At 40.2% G+C, this 16,402-nt stretch overlaps 1 protein-coding gene across 2 annotated transcripts in view; it reads left to right on the top strand.

Annotated features, from left to right (window-relative positions):
* Positions 1 to 12,291, top strand: part of LOC132866141 (FERM and PDZ domain-containing protein 4-like) — a 132,434-nt gene extending 120,143 nt beyond the window's left edge. For both annotated transcript variants that reach the window (XM_060898736.1, XM_060898735.1), the window contains 7 exons: positions 1 to 52; positions 4,188 to 4,314; positions 4,771 to 4,860; positions 6,838 to 7,020; positions 7,178 to 7,316; positions 7,524 to 8,507; positions 8,914 to 12,291. The exon at positions 1 to 52 is cut by the window's left edge and continues 85 nt beyond it. In XM_060898736.1, coding sequence (XP_060754719.1) covers positions 1 to 52; positions 4,188 to 4,314; positions 4,771 to 4,860; positions 6,838 to 7,020; positions 7,178 to 7,316; positions 7,524 to 8,507; positions 8,914 to 11,924 — 4,586 coding nt within the window. In that variant the 3' untranslated portion in view covers positions 11,925 to 12,291. The remainder of the gene's footprint in view (positions 53 to 4,187; positions 4,315 to 4,770; positions 4,861 to 6,837; positions 7,021 to 7,177; positions 7,317 to 7,523; positions 8,508 to 8,913) is intronic.
* Positions 12,292 to 16,402: the final 4,111 nt, after the last annotated feature.

Consider the following 16,402-nt stretch of genomic DNA (forward strand, 5'->3'; position numbering starts at 1 on the left):
TCCTCAGCCTCACCACACGGCCGACACAGAAGTTCTCAATGAAGTACATCCAGTGAGTAAGCTTTCAATTGCCTGCCTCACATTTCAGAACTGGTAATGAACTCCATAACTGACGCTTGAACCCTTTATTCATCAGTCTATTTTCAGTCCTAATTAAAAGGAAGACTGTTTGTAGCCAGAGCTGTGTGACCGAAAGATCCAGTGATTTATAGATTTGAATTTGTAAAACGTCTCATTCCATCAGGGTAACTTTCATAAATCAGACATTTTGGCGCTACAGGACCATGGCAGTATTGTCATGAACTGCTTCATTAAGTTTCAAATGTCAGCTCATATCTTAAAAGTGTGGTGAGTGAATCCTTTTTATAAATAAGTTCTTCTTACTTTCCAGAAGCCATCAGTGAAATATCTGCTCAGAAACTCTGGTTTCTGTAGCACCCCAGACTCCAGAAATAGAGAATCTATCTATTCCAAAAGCTTGCACCAGCATTCAGGCAATCTAATTTAGGCCATGTATACACGTGTTTGGGGTAGTGGGGGCGGGATGAGCTTGGGAATGTGTATTTGTTTCAAAACCACTGACTATATGGTAACATACATATATATAAAATATTCAGATTTGGCGATTTAAGTGCATAAATGTTATGCATTATGTTAGTGTTTATTAAACATTAATTATGATAATGCTCGATATATTCAGATATGGGTTAAGCATGAGCATACGTTGATTTTCTGAGCATGCTGTTCAAGTTATGTAAAATTACCTGACTGTTGTTCATACTTCCAAGGTTGCCACAATTTCCTGGAGTAGAAACGTCCAAGATGAGGTTTATCAGTAATGTCTAGACCACTGCTTTTAAATACAAACACTTGCCTTTAATCTCAATGAAAATTCAGGGATAGAAAATGCGGACTGAAGAATGAAAGAGCTATAATAAGATGTAACACAAAAGCAAGAACACAGTAATTTAACACTGAAAAATAAAAAAGACTAATACAATTATACATGAATGAGAAGACAGCAACCATTGAAACAACCATCCAAATGGCATCTACTATATTACTAATACATATATTGTTGCATGAATAGGTCGAGTTGTACAACCCCATTTCCAAAAAAAAAGGTGGATGCTGTTTAAAATATAAATAAAAACAGAATGTGATGATTTGCAAATCATGGAAACCCTATATTTCATTGAAAATAGTACAAAGACAACCTATCAAATGTTGACTGAAAAATCTTGTTGTTTTTTGAAAAACATATGCTCATCTTTAATTTAGTGCCAGCAGCATGTTTCAAAAAAGTTGGGACAGGGACAACAAAAGACTGAAAAATGTATGTAATGGGGAAAAAAAGCTAAGTTGGTTAATTGGCAACAGGTCATTAACATAACTGGGTATAATAATTTAAAAAAAAAAGCATCCCAGAAAGGTGGAGTCTCTCAGAAGTAAAGATGGGGAGGGGTTCACCGCTCTGTGAAAGACTGTGTGGGCAAATAGTGTGACAATTTAAGAATAACATTCCTCAGTGTAAAATTGCAAAGAACTTGGCGATCACATCATCTGTGGTACATAATATCATTAAAAGATTCAGAGAATCCGCATCCTCCAGACGAAAGAGCAGAGGGACCATCCGGCTTGTTATCAGCTCACAGTTAAAAAGCCAGCATCTGTATGGTATGGGGGGCATTAGTGCATTTGGCATGGGTAGCTTCCACATCTGGGAAGGCACCATGAATGCTGAATGATATATACAGGTTTTGGAGCAACGTGCTGCCATCCAGACACCATCTTTTTCACGGAAGGCCTTGCTTATTTCAGCAAGACAATGTCAAACCGCATTCTGCACAAGTTATACCTGCATGGCTCCGTAGTAAAAGAGTCTGGTGCTAAACTGGCCTGCCTGCAGTCCAGACCTGTCGACCATTGAAAACATTTGGCGCATTATGAAGCGCAAAATACGACGAAGGAGACCCCGAACTGTTGAGCAACTAAAATTGTACATCAGGGAAGAATGGGACAGCATTTCACTTTCAAACTGCAGCATTTGCTTTCCTCAATTCCCAAATATTTGCAGAGTGTTGTTAAAAGTAAAGGTGATACAGCACAGTGGTAAACATGCCTCTGTCCCATCTTTTTTGAAGTGTGTTGCTGACATCAAATTCAAAATGAGTATATATTTTTCAAAAAACAGTAAAAATTTCTCAGCTTTATAGTCTCTGTACTATTTTGAATGAAATATAGGATTTCCATTATTTGCAAATAATTGCATTCTGTTTTCATGAATATTTTAGACAACATCACAACTATTTTTGGAAACAGGGCTCCAAAACCTGTCATGTTAAATACCTGTCACAATAAAAAAAAACACAAATTTAGTTTAATTTAACAATGTGAATTCCGCTCTATTTGTTGTGAAACTTACATAAAACTTGTTCCAGTACATTTAGCCTTTTTAAAGTAATATTGCTTTTGTTGTTGTTGTTGAACTATGAATATATTCCTCTCTCATCTCATTATCTCTAGCCGCTTTATCCTGTTCTACAGGGTCGCAGGCAAGCTGGAGCCTATCCCAGCTGACTACGGGTGAAAGGCGGGGTACACCCTGGACAAGTCGCCAGGTCATCACAGGGCTGACACATAGACACAGACAACCATTCACACTCACATTCACATCTACGGTCAATTTAGAGTCACCAGTTAACCTAACCTGCATGTCTTTGGACTGTGGGGGAAACCGGAGCACCCGGAGGAAACCCACGCGGACACGGAGAGAACATGCAAACTCCGCACAGAAAGGCCCTCGCCGACCACGGGGCTCGAACCCAGACCTTCTTGCTGTGAGGCGACAGCGCTAACCACTACACCACCGTGCCACCCCTGAATATATTCCTAATATGTTATAATGCATTCATAAGGCCTTATGCACTTTGTCCTAATTGTGAGATTTATTTTTTTAAAAAATTATTTTTTATTTTGCATTTATTTTATTGTGAGCTATGAATACGTTCATAAGATTATAAATATTCATAACAAACATATCCATTGTTATGAGTGTGAGTTGTTTACACATTATAGCAATGTTTCTTATGCATTATGGATTGTTAATATAATTCCTCATAAATAGTATTTGTAACACATAGTGTGTTATTTGTTGTTTATTGTTCTACATCTATTAATAACTGCAATATACTATATGGCCAAAAGTTTGTGGACACCTGACTCTAACCTTCATAGAGTATGTGCTTTTTGAACATCCCATTCCAGATTTAGTCCCCTTTGCTCTTATAACCTCCACTCTTCTGGGAAGGCTTTCCACTCGATTTTGGAGCCAGGTTGTGAGGATTTGTGCCGATTCAGCTACAAGAGCATTAGTGAGGTCAGACACTGTTGGGTGAGGAGGCCTGGGGCTCAATCGGTATTCCATTTCATCCCAAAGGTGTTCAGTGGGATTGAGGTCATGGCAGGCTACTTGAGTTCTTCTGTTCCAAACTTGGCAAGCCATGACTTCATGGAGCTCACTTTGTGTACAGGGACATTGTCATGCTGGAACAGGTTTGGGCCTCTTAGTTCCAGTGAAGGGAAATTATAACGCTACAGCATACAAAGACATTGTAAAAGTCTCTGGAAGGCTCTCATATGCGTGTAATGGTCAGCCAGGTGTCCACATACTTTTGGCCATATAGTGACTGATGATAATATTTTACTCAAATAAATGTATATGTTGTAGTACAACACATTTTAAAAAAGAGGTATGCTATTTCTGTTTCTGCAAGCCAGGTCTCAGTGTCTAAACAATACAGTATGCAGTCTGAGTTCCTCACGCTGTCATGGTGTAATGTAGTATACTTATACTACATCGTATTCATGACTCATAATGCAAAATAGACATTGCTGTAAAGCACAATGCATTTAAAACAAGCTATATAATGTCTTATAAATGTATTCTAACATATTATGAATGTATTTATAGGTCATTATACATATGGCCTTGATAGAAAATGCACTTAAAAAATGAATAGATTATCATGGAAAATTATTGCTAGATAATAGAGATATGAAAAATAGTCTATAGATATACTGTAATACACTCAGCTATTCAGATTTGGACATGAACAAGAAACGAAAAAGCTTTGCCATATGCAGTCTGCTAAGTGTCCTCACAGTGTACATATGCTGTCCCACAGGAAGCAGTGGGGTTTGGCACATTTCCTACCCCCCTCAGTGTTCTCCAGCATGAAGGAGAAGAACATCAAAAAAGCTCTGACTCACATCCTGAAAACCAATCAGAATCTAGTAGCCCCTGGAAAGAAGGTGGGTGTCCCTTCGTATCCATTTATTCTGATCAGGAACCAGATCCTTCAATCGATAAAAAATAAAAGGCCCTTCAGAAACTGCCATCAGATCAATAAGGAAAATCTCCTATCTATGGCCTTCGATGTTTCATCTTCCTCAGTATGCTGTTGGAGGTTTGGTAAATTATCAGAAGAGAGGCATCTAGTGGTTCAAAGGCGAGGCAGCAAAAATCATTAACTTTTTTGAAGCTTTGTTGCCAACAAAGGTGAAATGTTTGTGATGTGTATAGTCATTCACACAGAAATTGTTAAATATGCATTAAGATGTCCTTTGCTTGAAAATGAGTTGAGTAATACATGTATTTAATATTATATTTTCAATCTAATCCTCTATTCAAGACCACTGTGACATCTACAGATTTCTTGAAGAATGTGAATTTTAAGCTGTTACTAATATTCTTAATTCGTTTTGCAGTTAACCATACTGCAAGCAAAGGTTCACTATTTAAAGTATCTCAGTGATTTGAGATTATATGGAGGACGAGTATTTAAATCTCTTCTACTGGTAAGATAATTATTACTACTATCAGACTTTAACATGTACATTAACATATATACATATACTCCATGATTATTAGCACCCCTTGTAAAGATTAGTAAAAAGGGTTAGAAAAAATCCACCTTGTGGTGAAGTCGCTTCATCACACGCTGAAAAAAGGAGAAAAATCCAACCTTTAATTGAAATAAATGTCATAATTTGTACAACCCCCTTTTGCCAGTAAAACAGCACTGAGTCTCTCCTATACCATTTATAAGGTTGGAGATACAGAGCAGGGCATCTGAGACCATTTCTCTTTACACAGTCTCTCCAGATCATCCAGGGTCCGAGGCCCTCTCTTGTGCTCTCTCCTCTTCAGCTCAGCCCACAGGTTTTCAATGGAGTTCAGGTCAGGGGATTGAGATGGCCATGGCAGATGCTTGATTCTGTGCTCAGCGAGCCATTTTTGTGTTGATTTGGACATATGCTTTGGCTCACTGTCCTGCTGGAAGAGCCAATAATGACCCAGTTGTAGTTTCCTGGCAGAGGCAGCCAGATTTTGATTTAAAATGTCCTGGTATTTCATGGAGTCCATGATGACATGTACTCTAACAAGGTTTCCAGGGTCTTTGGAGGAAAAACAGCCCCAAAACATGACAGAACTTCCACCATATTTCACAGTTGGGATCAGGTTCTTTTCATTATAGCCATCCTTCTGTTTACACCAAACCCACTGCGAGTGTTTTTTGGCAAAAAGCTCCATTTTCATTACATCAGACCAGAGAACACTGTTTCAGTCAAAGTTGTAGTAGTGTTTCACAATCTTCAAGCGCTTACGTTTGTGGTTAAGTGACAGAAAAGGCTTTTTTCTGGTATACCTTCCAAATAATCTGTTGGCATGGAGGTGGCGTCTGATAGTGGTTTTGGACACTTGGAAACCTCAAGATTTTACTTTTTCTTGTAATTCACCAATAGTGATCCTTGGGTATTATTATTATTATTATTATTATTATTATTATTATTATTATTTTGCCTCTCTTATCATCCTCCTCATTGTACATGGGGGAAAAATAAACTTGGGTCCTCTTCCAGGCAAGTTTATAACGGTTCCAGTTGGTGTCCACTTTTTTATTATTGCCCAAACAGTAGAAATGGACATTTTCAGGCGAGAAGCTATTTTTTATAACCATTCCCTGACTTATGAAGGTCAACACAATTCTCCTTCATTTGGTTTGTGTGTTCTCTTATCTTTCCCATGTTGAAAGAAAGAAGAAGAAGAAGAAGAAAGAGCACTTTATTTATCACACATACACTTAAGCACAGTGAAATTCCTCCTTACATTTAACCCATCTGAAGCAGTGAACACACACATGTACACACACATGAGCAATGAGCACACACACATACCCAGAGCAGTGGGCAGCCATGCTACAGCGCCCAGGGAGACGTTGGGGGTTAGGTGCCTTGCTCAAGGATTCAAGGGCACTTCAGCCCAAGGCCACCCCATGTTAACCTAACCGCATGTCTTTGGACTGTGGGGGAAACCGGAGCATCCGGAGAAAACCCACGTAGACACGGGGAGAACATGCAAACTCTACACAGAAAGGCCCCCGTCGACTGCTGGACTCGAACCCAGAACCTTCTTGCTGAGAGGCAACAGTGCTGACCACTGATGGATGACTAAGAGAATTTGGCCCTGTGTCACCTCATATTTGTTCCCCAGTTAATCAGGAAGTTATGAATTACAGCTTGAAAGCTCCTACACACTCTAATCAACTCAAAAATGTCCAATTTAAATGGGGAACATGCTTCAGTTACATTGTGTTCACTATCATTTCCAGGGGTGCCAATAATAGTGGAGGGTACTGTATGCTCATTGTTATTACACTGCTATACAGAGACCAGTATTATGCATCTTTCTTTCTTTCTTTCTTTCTTTCTTTCTTTCTTTCTTTCTTTCTTTCTTTCTTTCTTTCTTTTTGTTGGTTTCTTTCTCATGTATAGCAAGGGGATAAGGAAACAGGTGTTACATTACTTGTAGGACCGAAGTATGGTATCAGTCATGTTATCAATGCCAAGACAAATCTAGTGGCCCTGCTGGCAGACTTCAGCCATGTAAATCGCATTGAGATACTCACAGAGGATGAAGTCAATGTGCGGGTAGAACTACATGTTTTGGATGTCAAGGTATATCTTAAAATTGTGCAATGTGGTCTGCTGATCAATTAAGCATTCTTACTATGCTATTAATATTGATATACAGTATGATCAAGACAAGTGCTTTCAGATTGTCTTTTACTCATAAATAGGTTTTAATGCCATTCCAAACTTCTTTTTTAAACAGCCTATCACCTTAATAATGGAGTCCAGTGATGCCATGAACCTGGCTTGCCTAACAGCTGGATACTATCGTCTTCTAGTGGATTCACGTCGCTCCATTTTCAATATGACCCACAGCAACAGCAGTGGAGAAATAGACAGTGGTAATTACTTATAGAGTAGGAAGACTCCAATACACTGCTTTCATTTAATCATGCAATAACATTCAAAAATTTATGGTCAATACACAGATCAAGCTTTTTCTTATTATTTTTAAACACGAAAAATAGAGAAATGCGAGATCTCCTTAAACTTTTGATGGGAAGCATGATTTCGAAATTAAATTGACAAGGTGTTTCTATCCATTTCAGGCCAGGATCCAAGAGAACTTGAGTGGCCATACAGCATCTCTTTGGATACCTGTGAAGATCTTAACAATCAAGAGATCATACCTTCTTATCAGCCAGAAGCAGATTATCCAAAGGAACAAGCAAGAGAGGAGAGCATAAGCTCTTCTTATGATCCAGAGCCCCTGCCACCCCCATATCCAGGGCACAGTGGAGAGAGGTCACAACTTCCACCTCTTCTACCTTTAAGACACCAACCTCAAGACTCTCCCAGGAGTGCTAAGGTGTCCTTTATATTCAGAGATCCACTCTTGCATGCTGTAAACCCTCGGAACCTTGGTTATCAGCGCCTCATGGATGAGAGTCCTGAGTTGCTTGAACAGCCTGCTCTCATTTCCAGCAGTGATGTGGGCTTTGGTATTACAGATGAAACGACATTTCAAATTAGGCCCCATGTAGTCTATAGCAACATTGGTGAGGGGCAAATCTTTGACAATGCTGAAGGTATCGAAGAGCCTCTCTTACGTGATTTATGCTATGCTGAGACCACTGATGATGTGGAAGACGAGGATGAAGCTAGCTGTGAAGAGGATACGTCTGCAATACCTGGAGAGGGTGAAGTCGGGCTGCCAACGAGCAAGATAACATTTCTCACCCTTTCTGGCTCTAGCGATGATATTATAGATTTAACTGCCCTTCCACCTCCAGAGGGAGATGATGATGAGGATGAAAATGATGCGATTCTTCTTTCCCTCAACATGGCCATTGCTGCACCTCCACCTGGATTCAGGGACAGTTCAGATGAGGAGGGAGCAGAGAGCAAAAGCTGTCTACAAAGTTGCTGTGACAATGACAGCATTCCTGTGTCGCTTATTGATGCTGTCCCTACACATGGTGAGGGCAATAGTGTCAAAATCTTGGATCATGCTGTTGTGGATTCACTGCAAGCACTTGAAGCACTTGCTGTATCTGAGGAAACCCCCCAGACTCAGTCTAACAGCACTGCAGGTCTTTACATTATTACTGAGGTCACAAACTCTTACTCGACTCTGTCTTTGGTTTCTAGCAAAATTCCAACTGTGGATGTACTGTAATTGCTAGTTTGTTTAATTAACACATGTCATGTTCAGATGAACAGAAATGTATGAGGGAGTTTAACTGACAGAGTTAATTTAGAATGTGAAATTTTGCTGTGTACTTCATTAATATCTAAAGACCATAAGTTCACTGTACAAAAAATGTGTAAAAGGTAATGTAAACGTGCAAGTAAAAGTAAAATGAGTAAAACATAGAAGGGGATTAAAACAAGGCATGAGTTACTTTATCAAAAACATGAACTCAATAAATAGTAACTATGAACAATGAAACTAAACAAAGCAACAAAAACTTACTTACCCATCTTTTTTACCTACAGGAACTGGCATATCACGAGCTTTTAGTCCAGAGTCCTCATCAGATTCAGGAAATGAGACAAACTCCTCAGAGATGACTGAGAGCTCAGAACAAACTGCAGGCCACAGGCTGTCTGAGAATGCTATGCGTCTTCTGGTGGCCACTAGTGAGGGCTACCAGCCCCTTCAGGAGGAAAAGACAGAATTCCCTGTCTCCCCTTGCACCAGAGGGTCTATTCCCAAGCCACCACGCAGTCCCTCAAGGCGCAAAGACTTGGCGGTTCAATCTACAGCAGTGCCTTCGATGCATAATCTACCTTCTTCTGATAATCCAGAGAGAGATCCTGTGGCAAAGGCAGATAAGTCCTTCAGTAAATATCTAATCAAATCTCACTCAAGCACCCTTTTGAATACTGGAAAGCGATTGAAAGCAATAGCAACTGAGGGAAGACGAATAAAAAAAAATAAAGATGCACCAGGCAAGTATAACACCTTCAGTGGAAGAGAGAGCAATAGAAGAAGACAACTGGTTGTGAAAGAATTTTGTGAAAGATTTCAAGGGCTACAGTCCCCAATAGAAAATGAGTCTACAGGGAGTCAGGTTGCAGAATCTCTTGGTTCAAGAGAGGATCTAACTGGCAGTAATAGTAGTCTCCCAACAAAGAAGCTTCAGGATACTGAACAGACTGAAAGCTATAAGGATGATCAACAAATCCTTCCACCATTACGACAAGGAGTGGCACGACTGTGTGAGTACCACCTAGCCAAGCGGATTTCCTCTTTGCAAAATGAAGCTAGGAGTTCCCTTCAGAGTTCCCAATGTTCATCTTTGGAAGTTGGTGGCAGTACAGGGAGTAGTGCTTCTGCAACGCCAGTGGACTCCCCACTTTGTGCCATGGACTGCAAGGCCTCTTTCTCTGGATCCTCCTCCTCCCTCCTGCTCACATCAAGGGACCTTCACCCTCATGCAGATGCTGCTCTCCTGAGGAAGATGCTGCCAAATGTACATCCTCCAGGATCCAATCCATCCCTCAGTGCCCGATCATCCAAAATCAAGGAAACCACAGGTACAGCTCGAAGGAGCAACCTTCTAAGTGATCTGCATGCAAAACATGGCAGTGTAAGAAGTGTTAACACAAAGGAGGGGAGTGAGGCTTATAGGCAGTTGATAAACTATCTAACAGTCAGCCAGATGCATCAGGGGGGCCAGCTGTTTAGGACAGGACTAGGGGGATGCAAAAAGGACAGTAGAAGGCATATCACAAACACTTCACTGATTTTAGATACACTTAAGGGTAAAGGGAACGTTATTATCAAGTGTCCCTGCATGCCACCCTGTCCCTCACTCCTTCTCAGCTCAAACCCCAGTGCAGCTTCTCAAAGAGTCCCCAAAATATACTGCTCAACCACTTTGCCTGCTAAATTGAAGAGGAGTCCTGATTTGCATGCTCAGAGACCTGTCAGCAACCTGGAAGTAAGGCCTAATCATTCTGAAAGAAGAAGGTCATTGTCTGGTCTCAAGTGTGAGTTAGAGCAAAGTTTTAACCTTGATCGTTTCCCATCTTTAAATAGGAACCACAGTGAAGGGACACTTCATGCAAGCACAGAGGACTTGCTCATGTCTGACTGCAAGATGACACTTGCTGTCAAACAGACGCTTAATGATTCTTTTTGTCTCTCTAGTGTAGCTTGCACAGAAGACTGCGGAATGCTGTTGAGAGGAGAAGGAGACACACCTGTGAATTTACCAAGTCACATAAAAACCTGTGCAGCCTCTCTACCACCTCCACCTCCACCACCACAATCACTTCCACCTCCACCACCACTATCACTTCCACCACCACCACCATTACCTCCTCCACCTCAATCAAATCTGTCGAAGAGCACCAGTTACATTGGGCCAACACAAGAGTCAGTTGTCCCTCTTCGACAGAACCAGGTAACTTCTCAAGGGTTAAATCAGCGTGATGCCAATAGTCTAAATCGTGGCAGAGAGATAAGACAAAGTACAAGTATTATAACTGCTGGCTCTGGAAATATTGATGCACTGATTGAGAAGTCAAGAGCACCATCAGTAGGCAAATTTCAGCAAGATTATTTGCAAGCAACTGAGCCACAACTACAAAGAAGGCCTTCTAAGAAGTTGTCAAAAAGCTACTCCCAAGGTTCAGTGGTATCCCAGACCATGGGTTGGTCTGTAAGCAACAGGGAGAGCAGAACAGATTGTGCAATTTTTCCAGTACAAAAGGATACAAAGCAGATGAGATGCACACAGAAGCTGGATATAAATCCATGGACATGCAATGGTCCATTTAGTTACTGTTTCTTCAAAAAGAAAAACCAGGCAGTGGAGGATCAAGGTGATATGGGGGATAGTTTAAGAAGGCAGCTTTGTGGCTTTGATGAAGCAGGCCCTTCCCAGTACAACTCCAACCCTGTTCTCGACACAACAGGAGACCAGCTGTATATAGAAGTTTTGAACAACATGACCTTTACGGACAGATTGGTTCGCATTAATGCCCTGAAAGAACATACGTATGTGTACCCTGCAGTCTTTACTGATGTTCAAAGAGATGCAAGTGAGCTGATTGCCGTGGTGCGTTCTAGTATGGGCAGAATTGACAGGGGGACCCCACCCATGCAGACAGAGGAGCTGGCACAGTACAAGCACCTGCTAGGAATTGAATCTAAAGCACTTGGGCAGGCATGCCGCAGGATGGCCCAAGCACATGGAAGCCCAGAGAAGATGTTACTGGCAGTCAGTTCCAGTTTTCAGGTGCTTTGCTGCTTATCTGAGATCTGTATGTGCTTGGTTCGTGGTTTAGGTGCTTCAGCCAGCCAGCAGCAGCGTGAGGTTGTGGCTAAGGTTGATGAGGTGGTCATGAACTACATGTGCTTACTCCGGGCAGCTGAGAAAGCCTCAGGTAGTGCTCCTGAGGACCAAAGTGTTAAAACACTTGATCGCCATTCCAGCACCATGTCAGCTATCATCAACACTCTCACCCGCTCTCTGAAAACACTGCTCAACAAGTAGGCCTCTTCTGTCACTGAGTCAACCTTTTATTTGCAAAGCCATAAATGGACATCTGGGTTGAATAAATACCCCAAAAGTTATCGACTGTAACGAATACTCCTGTGGTGTGCATATTTATTTTTTATGTTAGAATGTATATACAAACAAATTATAGAACTTTTTAAGGAGCTTTAAAATGAATATTCATGTATCCTAAATATCTTACAATGCTGTAATGTCCCATATTGCAGTTTAAACCTAGGGGATCAGAGTAGAAGATTTTTGCTAAAGAGTTGTAATACTTAGTATTTAAACTGGCTTTATGTTGCACAAAACTAAATTGCTTTTTTTAATTAATTTTATTTAATTTTACTTATTATTTGACCAAAATATACAATGTGATCAACAACATATTGAAAAGTACAGCAAATATTTACTTATATAATGATTTCCTGTTTTCAAATATAATGACTAATAAGAATTTTGATTGCTTATTTTGTATTTTCTGACATGACGCTTCCTGAGATTATATGTGAAAATGATTTCACAGTCGTTAGTCACCCCAATATATTTAAAAATTCTACACATAATCATGACCATCTTTAATTTTTAATATTCAGAATACAATAAAGTGTTTAAAGGGTTAAAGGGTTATCTGCTTTATTAACACAGTCATTGAATTTGATCTGCTTCCTCAAAGCTGAAACATTTGCATCACAGAAATGTATTTATTTATTTATTCATTGATTTGTTTATTTATTTTGGACTTGAATTCCCAATGCTGTACACAAGACAATCATTGCTTGACTATAGCTGGGTGCCAACACTCAGAGAGAAGTCTACACGAAGATTAATAAGCCTGTTACGTCATGTGATTATGAGACCAGTTTATCATAATCCCATGACATAACAAAAGTGATGTCAAAAAAGGTAAGATTTAGCTTGAATTTGAAGGCTGTAAATCTGTCGGGAATAAAACTATTTCAAATTGTAGTGTAATAGTATGTATGACCAACTCATGCAATAAAATTAATATTAATTGGTATTAGAAAAATAATGAATAGGTATTATTATTATTATTATTATTATTATTATTATTATTATTATTTCAGATAACTCCTTGAATGTTATGAATATCAAAAGTGGCATAAAATAAATAAAAGTTAATGAATTATTGATTTGCGTTTTTCATTCCTTCACATGATAAACCAAAGCATAAAAAAGCAAAAGAATGCTTAATGGTTGGTCATGTCTTTTGTTGGCATGCTATCTACATTATATAATTAAACATCTATGCAAGAGTTCAGAACATATTGGAGAAATCAAAATTGCAGAAAAATGTACCTGAGAACTTCATTTCAGCCTAAACGTACATCTATATGCATTTTCATAATGTTAAGTATGAAAGTCTCACTGGTTCTTGTTGAATTGCCCACTTCGGGTTAACTAGTTTGCAAACAGGCTTTCGTTTTCCTGCTCTCTATAAAGCTCACTGAGATTTTGCAGTGATATTGACTATTAAGACGATATAGTTTTTCTACCAGTGACTTCAAAGTAATTTAATTTCATTCTGTGTTTTCGCTATGTATAATGCTACTACAATGATATGATCGTTAACAAAGAAAGGCCCTGTTAGCCAGATTTGCTAAATTGTTGATAGCCAACAGACCTTGGAGATGTTCCATGTCATGTTCGATGTGATTTTAACTGTTTTATGTGGTAACGCAACATTTTACACTTCATTCACTTTCATTAAAGTGTATGTAATGCCTCTAAACCCCACTTTTTTGCTTGTACAAAGCAACAATCATTATATTGATTGAACACGTGTTTTCGAACCATAGCTGATCCAAAAGGTCATAAATTGATGGAAAATCAATAAGATCAGCCGATTTTCACGGAATCTGCCGAGATTGATCCGGAAGATCCCGAAGGGGTGCGTGACGTCGCATGTGTAGCAAGGATCCAGGTGTCGGTTTCGTTCACGTGCGCAGCAGTGGTTAGACCAGTCTTGATATGGAATCATGTTTTGGAGAGAATTCTGATAATGATTGGGATTCCTATATGTTGGATGAAGGGGCAGATGATTATCAAGGATATTCCAGAGTAAACGGTTATCTTTTCGAGCCCCCAAAACGAGAAACTGCCAGTTCACGACAGTCCCACTCACTGCCGACAGCGCATCACCAGCCAGAGAGAACTGGAAACACAGATTGATTTGTGGATTTTTATTCTAAGCTGGCCACTGCAAAATATTTACATGTACGCCAATAAATGCAGAAATGTAATCTTTAAAGCGGACACTTATTCAGTGTGTCAGGGGATACTGTAGGTAGGAGATGGATGTAAGTGCAGAAGTGCATTTTATTCATAAAAAGTGACAAACAGGCAAACAATCCAAAACGGCAGGCAAGATCAGAAACGAGAAACAAGCAATGGCTCGGGCGACACACAGGGTATCACAGGCACAGACCAAAAACAGAAACTAGGAACAGGGTTCGGAAAACAAAGAGATCAAAATGGAGAAAAAAGGCTCGGCAAAGTGTACAAACATCACATAATACTTTGCACCGAGTGTGTGTTAACACAGTCCTTTTATAGGCACACTGATGCGTATTAATCACGCACGGGGGTGCATAATTAACAGCGTGTAAGCATCAGCTTGGCGCACACGCACTCCGGAGCGCGCCCAAAAGTCCTTCTGGTGCACGCACCAAAGCGTGCAGGACTGACACAGTGTAATTACTGAAAGAAAATATGAAGTGGGCAATAATGTCATATCTGTCCAAATGTCATATCAAATGTCATTTATTAAATCAAATGGTTTCTTTTTTTTCCCAATAATTCTCTGGTCGTGATTCTTTCTTGATTTGGGTACATGTAGTGGGATGGTGCAACAGCTGGAAAATTTAATTAGATTTGTATAAATCGTGTACAAGTACATGTACCATTACATCTCATCTCATTCATCTCATTATCTCTAGCCGCTTTATCCTGTTCTACAGGGTCGCAGGCAAGCCGGAGCCTATCCCAGCTGACTACGGGCGAAAGGCGGGGTACACCCTGGACAAGTCGCCAGGTCATCACAGGGCTGACACATAGACACAGACAACCATTCACACTCACATTCACACCTACGGTCAATTTAGAGTCACCAGTTAACCTAACCTGCATGTCTTTGGACTGTGGGGGAAACCGGAGCACCCGGAGGAAACCCACGCGGACACGGGGAGAACATGCAAACTCCACACAGAAAGGCCCTCGCCGGCCACGGGGCTCGAACCCGGACCTTCTTGCTGTGAGGCGATAGCGCTAACCACTACACCACCGTGCCGCCCTGTACCATTACATGTACTAATAAATATCATATTTATAATTTTATAATAGATAGAAAATATGCTAATAATAGTGTCCATCATTTCGTGCCTTGACTCTAACGCCAATGTACAGTGGTGCTTGAAAGTTTGTGAACCCTTTAGAATTTTCTATATTTCTGCATAAATATGACCTAAAACATCTTCAGATTTTCACACAAGTCCTAAAAGTAGATAAAGAGAACCCAGTTAAACAAATGAGACAAAAATATTATACTTGGTCATTTATTTATTGAGGAAAATAATCCAATATTACATATCTGTGAGTGGCAAAAGTATGTGAACCTTTGCTTTCAGTATCTGGTGTGACCCCCTTGTGCAGCAATAACTGCAACTAAACGTTTCTGGTAACTGTTGATCAGTCCTGCACACCGGCTTGGAGGAATTTTAGCCCATTCCTCTGTACAGAACAGCTTCAACTCTGGGATGTTGGTGGGTTTCCTCACATGAACTGCTTGCTTCAGGTCCTTCCACAACATTTCGATTGGATTAAGGTCAGGACTTTGACTTGGCCATTCCAAAACATTAACTTTATTCTTCTTTAATCATTCTTTGGTAGAACGACTTGTGTGCTTAGGGTCATTGTCTTGCTGCATGACCCACCTTCTCTTGAGATTCAGTTCATGGACAGATGTCCTGACATTTTCCTTTAGAATTCGCTGGTATAATTCAGAATTCATTGTTCTATCAATGATGGCAAGCCGTCCTGGTCCAGATGCAGCAAAACAGGCCCAAACCATGATACTACCACCACCATGTTTCACAGATGGGATAAGGTGCTGGAATACAGTGTTTTCCTTTCTCCAAACATAACGCTTCTCATTTAAACCAAAAAGTTCTATTTTGGTCTCATCTGTCTGCAAAAATATCCAGTAGCCTTCTGGCTTGGTCACGTGATTTTCAGCAAACTGCAGACGAGCAGCAATGTTCTTTTTGGAGAGCAGTGGCTTTCTCCTTGCAACCCTGCCATGCACACCATTGTTGTTCAGTGTTCTCCTGATGGTGGACTCATGAACATTAACATTAGCCAATGTGAGAGAGGCCTTCAGTTGCTTAGAAGTTACCCTGGGGTCCTTTGTGACCTCGCCGACTATTACACACCTTGCTCTTGGAGTGACCTTTGTT

This window comes from Neoarius graeffei, chromosome 18 (genome assembly GCF_027579695.1).
Source record: "Neoarius graeffei isolate fNeoGra1 chromosome 18, fNeoGra1.pri, whole genome shotgun sequence".
Taxonomy (NCBI): Eukaryota; Metazoa; Chordata; class Actinopteri; order Siluriformes; family Ariidae; genus Neoarius; species Neoarius graeffei.